The 8,617-nt window shown below is 36.8% G+C and overlaps 1 protein-coding gene across 1 annotated transcript in view; it reads right to left on the reverse strand.

Moving 5' to 3' along the window:
- Positions 1 to 6,984, reverse strand: part of m1ap (meiosis 1 associated protein) — a 33,698-nt gene extending 26,714 nt beyond the window's left edge. The window contains exons 1-4 of the mRNA XM_020711635.2: positions 6,691 to 6,984; positions 4,800 to 5,065; positions 4,468 to 4,665; positions 1,867 to 2,032 (exon numbers count right to left, since the gene is read on the reverse strand). Coding sequence (XP_020567294.1) covers positions 1,867 to 2,032; positions 4,468 to 4,665; positions 4,800 to 5,051 — 616 coding nt within the window. The 5' untranslated portion in view covers positions 5,052 to 5,065; positions 6,691 to 6,984. The remainder of the gene's footprint in view (positions 1 to 1,866; positions 2,033 to 4,467; positions 4,666 to 4,799; positions 5,066 to 6,690) is intronic.
- Positions 6,985 to 8,617: the final 1,633 nt, after the last annotated feature.

The following is an 8,617-nucleotide window of genomic DNA, read 5'->3' on the forward strand; positions in this document are numbered from 1 at the left end:
AGCACTCCAGCTCAAAGGGCGTTGGCCCCATTCAAGTCTATCAGCAGCAGCGGGTCCCCACAGTCCCATTCCAATCATGTCTTTGTTGAATAATAGTTCTTCTTTATGGGCTCCTGTGGAGAAAACAGCCATAAACAGCTATCGTGGGGATCAACACCCCGAAGACTAATGTGCTCCTGAGTTGTGGCTGCTGCTGTTCACTCTTCACAGTTTCCTAAGATCTTTCCAAGAACGTTTTTGGAATGGTGCAACTTTATCCAGATATTTATACCTCCCTTTGTCCTTCTTAAATTGATTTACTGTATTTTCTGGAGTATAAGTTGCACTGGATTATAAGGCTCAGGAGCCAAAAAATGCATAATAAAGAAGAAAAAAACATATCCGAGTCGCCTCTGAATTTAAGTCGCACTTTTGGGAGAAAATTGCAATGTTCTCAATAAATCTTCCAAGCCTGGCTTAATCCTGGTTAATTATCTCATTTACAATGCACAGAAGGCACGGCTGATGCTGAGAGATCTGGTTTATTTATTTTAAAGAGCTCTACAAAATCATCGATAAGAACGTCTCCATGTCTGGGTTCATTAGATCATTCAGTCTTTCTTTTTTCTCTCTCACAGAGATCGTTAATTTCTATACTGCTGGAGCTGCGTCTTAATGACGGCGCTTTTAGCTGTAACCCAGTTTGATGACTTGCTGTCCCGCATTAGTCCACGGAAGGAAAAAAATAAATACCAGAATAATGTTGTCTCGATGCAAATAAGAAAAAAAAACCTCATAGCGTTAAGGAGAAAAATGATCAGATTCCATGTTTGTTTTGGCCAGCGCTGCTTCTTCTGTGTTGGTGTCAGCAGCAGATACTGATACAAACACATACAGTGCCCCCTAGCGAATTTTGGGAAAATAATAAATATACAAGCCTATTTATGTTTAAAAAAATCAAAAAGAATTCCCTCCTGAGTAAAAGTTGCACCTCTGGCCAAACAACGAAAAGAAAACGTGACTAATACTCCAGAAAATACAGTACTAGTTTTACATAATTTCTTCTGGTGTGCAGCCTTTTGGTGTTACCGGGTATGAAAAATGCTATGTAACCAATGAATATTTTGATTTGATTCTGTACTCAAAGAAGAGCAAGAGCAAAGTTTGGCCAGAATCTGCAATTAGAAAAAAAAAATTACTTTGGACATAGTAAATGATAAAGGGATGGATGGTGTGACAAAAGGGCTTAGATGTCTCTGTGCCTCTTTTACCTTCTTTTTAAAAATGACACATGTTCTTGGCTGGAAGTACCATAAGTTGCAGTTCCTCAAAAGACCGCTGGAGTCTGGTTAAAAAGGGATCACTTTTCCAATCAGTCTGGAGTTAAAAAGCTAAATTTCACATCAAAATAAGCATATTTAGGGCATCGTTTTGAAATAATATTCACCCGCCCCCCCTATTTTTTAAATGTTTTGGTGTAGTAATCTTTGAATCATTGATTTTGATTTGAATAAAGCTCAGATGTGTGCATTACTACACGCAGATTTTTGATTTGAAAGAATTGTCATTGATGATGTGGACAGAGCTATTCAATTAGATAGTGGTTTGGAAAACATCAATTCAACTCCATTCCATCCCATAGTATTGCACCAGCTCTCTTTCAGTCCTCCTGCAGTATGCATGCATAAGGCTACAATGGAAATCTCTCTGGTATAAAAGGTTCTGTAGACCTCAAAAGTCAAAGGAAAATGCCCCGACTTCTTCAAAAAACATACCACAAAATTAAAATTACTTGTTTTTATCAAAACCTAAAGACCATTTTAGGAGGAATACCTTAGAGGAATTTAATACTTGATTCTATGAACACGTGTTCTATGTCTGTTGTACCTTCAGATTGTGCAACTTCAGGTGAAGGAATCTCTTGGGCCCAGTCCCACGCACCATCTATCTGAAGGACCAACAGGCGTCTCAGAGACACAAGGTCAGTGTCTTTGAGCCCTGTTTCCAGTTGACGGACAATGGCTCGGCCAAACTGGCTGGTCACCACGGTGACCTGGGAAGGAGGGGACAAACGAGGGGAACAATTAAAAACAGTTGCATTAATACAGGCTTAAACCTGTAAGAGAAACAGTAAAACTTGTAAAAGGCTCCAGACTGGTGGAAGGAGATCAAACTACAGTAAAAACTCTTTCCTGATATTTTAAGATTCCATGTTAACCATTACTGTTTGTTGTGCCAATCGAGGGGCTCAATACGGATAGGAAAAGTGCTAAAATACTAGTCCTGTAAAGGTTTTTGTAGATTATCATAAAACTATCTGACCATCTAACAAGTTTTTGTTCAAAACTCTCCTGTTCAGGGGTGGCTTTGCAAGTTTCTACGACTTTTTTTTTGGCTCTACATTCAAAACGCGTGGCCTTTTAGCTCATTTAGGTAGGGACTCGGATTTGGTAGTGATGAATGAATGGCATCTTTTTTCCTTCATGGAAATGCCAACCACTGAAAAAATTGATCATGGAGAAGAAATGAATAATTGCAGTTTTACATGTCACCAAGGCTAAATTCAAATTCAATCTCTACTCCTCTGGCTCCTCCCGATTGTTCCAAGTGTAGGGGCATTTTTTAACAGTTTCCAAAAGTGATTTTGTAACCCTTGTGCTATCCTAGGCACGTTAACATTGGGAGTTGGGTCATCTAGACCAGTGTTTTTCAACCTTTTTTGAGCCACGGCACACTTTAACATTGGGAGTCGGGTCAACTAGACCCCACTAGACAGTGCGCTGAACCTTTTTTTCTTCAATGATTTGTGATCTTCACTGGTGTGCATGGATTACATGAAATCTTTCCACCTTTATCCACCTTTGTCATGGTAGGGAGAACACGTCAATGTAAGGATTGGGTCATCTGGACCCCATAGGACAGCACAAGGGTTAAGGGGGTGCTGTAGTACCTTAGGGCTGGGTATTGCCCCGTGTCGCCCTTGTGACTTAGAGGAGTAACCTGGCTGTGCTCTGAAGCACAAAAACTTACATTTAGATGGAATTGTTTTTTTTTGCATAACTTTTTTTAAGGTCTAAAACAGATGTTATGTAATTTGCGAGCCCTGGCAGCCATGCTCTAACTTAGACGACCAACGACTATTCATGAAGTCATCGAGCAGTAGTAACGTCCCGATTTGAAGGCACATTTTTTTCATAACTATCCCCTTGGAGGGCTAAATGTAGGGGTAGGGAATGAATTTGGATTTGGCCAAAGGCTGTGTCCGAAATCCCATCCCAATCCCTAACTATTGAAAAACTATCTAGTGCCCTGGGTTTTAAAAGCTATACACCATGCTAACTACTTTTTTTTTTTCTTTTTAAACGGGAAATATGATGTCATCAATTTCACGAAACGAAAATCTAATTCATATGAGGATTTTACAACGACTGTTGTAAAATGTGCTCTGCAGATAAAATTGATTGTTTCTTTTAAAAAATACATTACAACACTTTTTTTCGCAAAATCTTTTCAAAAGCAATGAATAAAATGCAATAAAAATTATGACGACTACGATGATAACTATAATGTTGAATACACAAGCAAACAACGTCATCATGGGGAGTTAATTGTATTGACATAATATGATTAATACTGTGTTCTGGCAGGAGCTGAAGCTCATCAGCAGGAAGCACACAGACACAGACAGACGTGTGTTTGTGGATGAGTTGCCCTTCCTCAGACGCACATGTGCAACACGACTCTGCCTCTTAGTGTCAACCTCCAAATAGAGCTGTTCACATCTGTGGGGGAACAGCGGCTCTCAGCGTGATAAGCTGTCCGGGGGCTGCAGTAACAGGAAGAACTTATCTGCAGCTCATCTTGTTCAAACCGAGCCAGAAGGAAAACGATAATCAGGAATCAAAAGCAAATGATTCTAATTTTTCACATAGAAAAGAAGGTGGGCGGGGCCAAAGCTCCCTTCTCTGCTCCATCCTGATGCATCCACTCGCAGACAAATGGATGAATCTTTGTTTTATTCAAAAGACCACTGGGAAAGCTTTTGCAATAGAAAAAAAGACGATGGGATCGGAGTGTGTGTTTCATATGTCCCATCTCATCATCAATGGAGTAAAGATTTTATTTCAAATTCTCAGTTTCATTCATTCATTTTCCAAACCAGTTTTGGTCCCTTTTGGTGTCATGAGGCTACTGGAGCCTATCCCCGTCACTTGTGGGCAAAAGCAGGGTACAAAAATGTCTTCTTTTATACTTTTTATGATGATTTTAAATGGTTAAGATGCTGCAAGGAGGCCTTCGACAGGAACAAACAAAAAGACTCACATTATCTTAGTTTTATGTATCATTTTTCAAAGAGGTGTGTTGGTTTTAGTATTGACTTTGAGGGTTCTACATGGTCCCAGCCTCACAGTACATCACAACTAATTGCCAGCACCAAAAAAACCCAAACCTTGAGGTGACATTCCAGTCCAGTCCACCCCATCTCACCTCCACAGACAGGTTGCTCCAGGCTTGGCTGCCCGCACCAGTGTGCCTAATGTACTGCTTGAACTGCTGCAGACTGTCCAGCACGGCCTGTTGTAGCAGCTCCCCTGCTCTGGATACTCCTCTGATGCAGCCTTCACCTGGAATAGACCTCAGCTCGTCCACACAGGAGAGCAGCCGGGCCAAGTTACCTCGAACTTTCTGTAAACAAAACCAAAAAAGTTACGCACTTTGACATTTGAAAGACCCAAATTAATTGGCCGAATTTGAGGATGAGATGAGTGAGGCGGATGAGAAGCTTTTTTTTGTTTGTTTTCTTCTTTTTTTGATCTTACCACGAACGGCAGAAGGCACTCCTGCTGGCGGCTGATGGCGTACAGGCTGAGCAGCGGTATCCTACAGGGTCCTTCCACATTACAAGCCAGGGACAGGAAGTTGTCCATAGCGTCACAGATTACAGCACAGGTGTCTGCCCATGCCGGTGGCAGGGCCTCCACCACGAGGACTCTGGCCGGTTGCCGTGGAAACGAAGATGCCCAGTAAACCAGGTTACTGGAAGAACCTGCTTGTCTGCTCCTGTTGTCCATGAGCACCTGATGACCTGAAAGCCGGTGTAGATATGAAATATCAGATAAAAAAAAAATTAACAAAAGAAAAACTTTGTTACATAAAATACAAATTCTGATAATAATAATTAAAGGTAAATAATGAATTAAGCATCTAAATAAAAAATGAAAAAAACACAAGTAAATTATTATTTCTTAAATCTGCTGGAAATAAATGAAAACAATATTTTTTTGAAAATATTAATAAATTAAAATTATAGGATTGAAAAAGTTTCATTCTAATCCTGGTGAAGCTAATTTATTAAATAAATCTTAGACACCGAAAGCAGAAAGGTAAAATAATGAAATCAAAATTTAAAAATATATAATAAAAAATTCAAAACAAAGAAATAAGAGCAACAGTGGAGAAAAAGCCTAGGAATATAACCATAATTTGGATTCAAGGCAAGCTCAGCTGTGCTTAAAAGCAGCACCCTTGGGTGCAGATGCTGTCAGCCCTGGATTTGTGGGATGAATCACAAAGATTTGAGGTTTATTGAGGGAAATTCCCGCAAATAAGCCACTTTAAACGTGTTATTATAGTATATAAAGAGCATCCGCACTAAGCCATCTCTTTGTTTATTTAATTACTGTATTATTAGTGGAAAAAATGTAGCCATTAGACACTCACTTATCAGTTTTATAATGAGGAAAAACTCAAATCTTGCACTGCTGAGGTTTAAAAAACATTTTTTAAGATCTAGCTACTCTGGAAATTTTACATACGCAACACAATTTTGATATGAGTCAAAATATTCAAAAATCAATTATTGTCTATTTAAAAAATTAATGTTTTAAGGATCTGTTTTGCGCCTAAACACTCATAAAAGGCCAGTTTTCAAAAAATGTATGATGGTAAATGGAAAAAAACATATAGTTTCAAATAAATACAGACTTGTGGGAATCTTTCTGCATGATTCAGATCCTCAGAGTGAAATTATCTCCATCTTTAAACAACTTTTGTCTCTACCCTGTTATTTTTCTTGAATCATTTCTCTGGCATCTCTCTGAATTTAGATCAGTAAAGTCCACACTAAATAAACTATGACTTCTTGCTGGTTCATTTTCACTAGTTTGGCGTTTTTCAAGTAAATTTGTTTAAAGGCATCCGCCAATCTCAGTTTACGCTGAGTGCAATCACTGTTGAAAGCACAAATAATCACTATTTTGCAAAAATAAAAATTGTTTATACAAATGTATGAAATAAACATAGTTCAGTAAATCAAACTAAAGAACATGGGTACTTTAAAAAATAATAATTTTAGCTGAGATTGACCTTTCATTTACTGCATGTCCAAGCTAGCTTTCGCTCAGTTTTCTTTCTCTCTTTTTGTTTATTTTTTAGTAGAGGGTTTTTTTCCTGCTTATTTCTAAATAAATTAATAAAAATATGTAATCTGTACAAAATAAACCATTTGGGATCTGGGAAAAAAAAAAGATTAAAATAAAGCAGCGTATTACAGTAAACTCTACTTGTCCTAGCCTGAATGTTAACATTTTCCAAAGCATCTTTTATTAGATACTCATAAGTTTTCTTTCTCAGAGCAAAAGAATATGAAAACATTTTGAGCACAGTACTTACAGTAACTGCTATGAATAATTACAAAAGACAAACACATACCTTAAACTTGCCAAGTTCAGTAAAAGAAAGAGGACTGTAATATGTGGCTGTTAGCCCAGGAAAATGTAAGCTAGCTAAAGCTAAAAACAAAAACCAGGAAAGGTTTTGACAGTTTCTCTCACTTTGCCAAACTATAAATTAGTGTAGACAACACTCAATATTTAATTTATTCCCCCAGAAATGATATAACCTAATTTAGCAATAATTTAGAATTATAAAGGTAATAATACTGAGCAAAATGAAAAAATATTTATATATATTACAGGACTACTGCTAAATTCCTTATGCTAATGATGCTATAAAAGACTGATTCTGAAGACAACAATAACATAATAACAATAGTAAGAAGATGAATGAACAATAGTAACAGTTATAGCTAGTATTTTATTTATATATTACATTTTGCAATATTTATAACAGAAAAAAGGTAATATTTTGAAAACAATTACCTTTTATCTGTTGGTTACCTAATTTTCTATATGGATTTTGATGTTGTTGTTTTTTATTTATTTATTAATTGTGGGGTTTTTTTTGTACAGGTTTATGAAGTGAACAACTGTATAAAATTGTTGTTTAAAAACCAAACCAGTGTTTAGACAATTATCCTTCATTAATTATCAATAATACCCACAATTGACACACAAAAACACAAATTGCTATGAGAATTGTATACATTATCTTCCTGATTCTTTGCTGCTGAAGAAACTTTGGTCAGTAACTTGTAATCTGAGGATTTGCAAATACTTCTAAATCTGATCAAATAATCAGATTTTTGATTTATAATTCCCTGACATGGTTTCATGTTTAAGTCAGTCTAAGTCTATAATATGTATTCCTAAGTTTCTGTTTTCCTCTGTAGGAATCTGTCTTTTTTTTCTTGAAGGTCACATTTTGCTTTAAGTTGCACATTCAGCATGATTTTGCTATATTATTTTTACACTATTCCAATTAGGCAACAACTCAAAAAAATACACATAAACATATTTTTTGTTGTTACAAACTCATATGCTTCTAGGTCAACAGGAGCTTTACAAGAAGGCATCAATCTCCTGTGCCTTTTTGATTGACTGCTGTGGATTAGTGGAACCTATGCCCTGACAGTTATAAATACCACAAAGTGATTCATGGATTATTTAAAAGTGAACTTCTGGTTGAACTTTCTTCTGTGGCTTTTGGGTAAAACATTTCAGTAAACTGAGTTGCCACAAGAGAACAGTCACAAAAAACATGAGGGTAGGCTGTTTTCGGCTTTTGTTGATTTAGGCCAACTGTCTGATTAAATAGTTCATTTTTACTATAACGCAGGTTTTGATTAGCTGTTTTTTGTAACATTTCTAGCTCGTTTTAACCTTTTTTAGCCTGACTGCATTTTTTACATCATGTTGTCTTAAATGTCTTAATAACAATGTTAGTCAAGTTGTGGTTGTGGGATTTAAGTGTGTGTGTGCAAACAAGCTTTTTCAAAAATGTCAACCTTGTCTTACAAAAATGATCTCTGTGTAAACATAAATTAATGACGGGTTGTTAACATAATAGTATGTTTCTCGTCCCCATGTCACGTCAACAAAGATGTCCTTTAAACTATCTATTATCTCATATGTTTATTGTAGACTTATTAGTTTAGGTTCAGAGTCTTCTAAGAAAAATTTTAGCTTTGTGTGTTTGAGTTGAGTGACAACAGTTTTACATTAGTACAATAATAACAGATACACTGAAGTTTTGTCCATGTGAGAACATTGTTACTTGTTACTTTGGTACCAGCTCTCTGCAGGTCATTCACTAGTTCTCTCGTGTGCTTTGGGATTTTTGCTCACCGTTCTTGTGATCATTTTGACTCATTGGGTGAGATCTTGCAGGATGCCCCAGATGGAGGGAGATTATCAATGGTTTTGGATGTCTTATAATTACTTCCACAGTTGATTTCTTC

Source organism: Oryzias latipes, chromosome 18 (assembly GCF_002234675.1).
Source record: "Oryzias latipes chromosome 18, ASM223467v1".
NCBI classification, from domain to species: Eukaryota; Metazoa; Chordata; class Actinopteri; order Beloniformes; family Adrianichthyidae; genus Oryzias; species Oryzias latipes.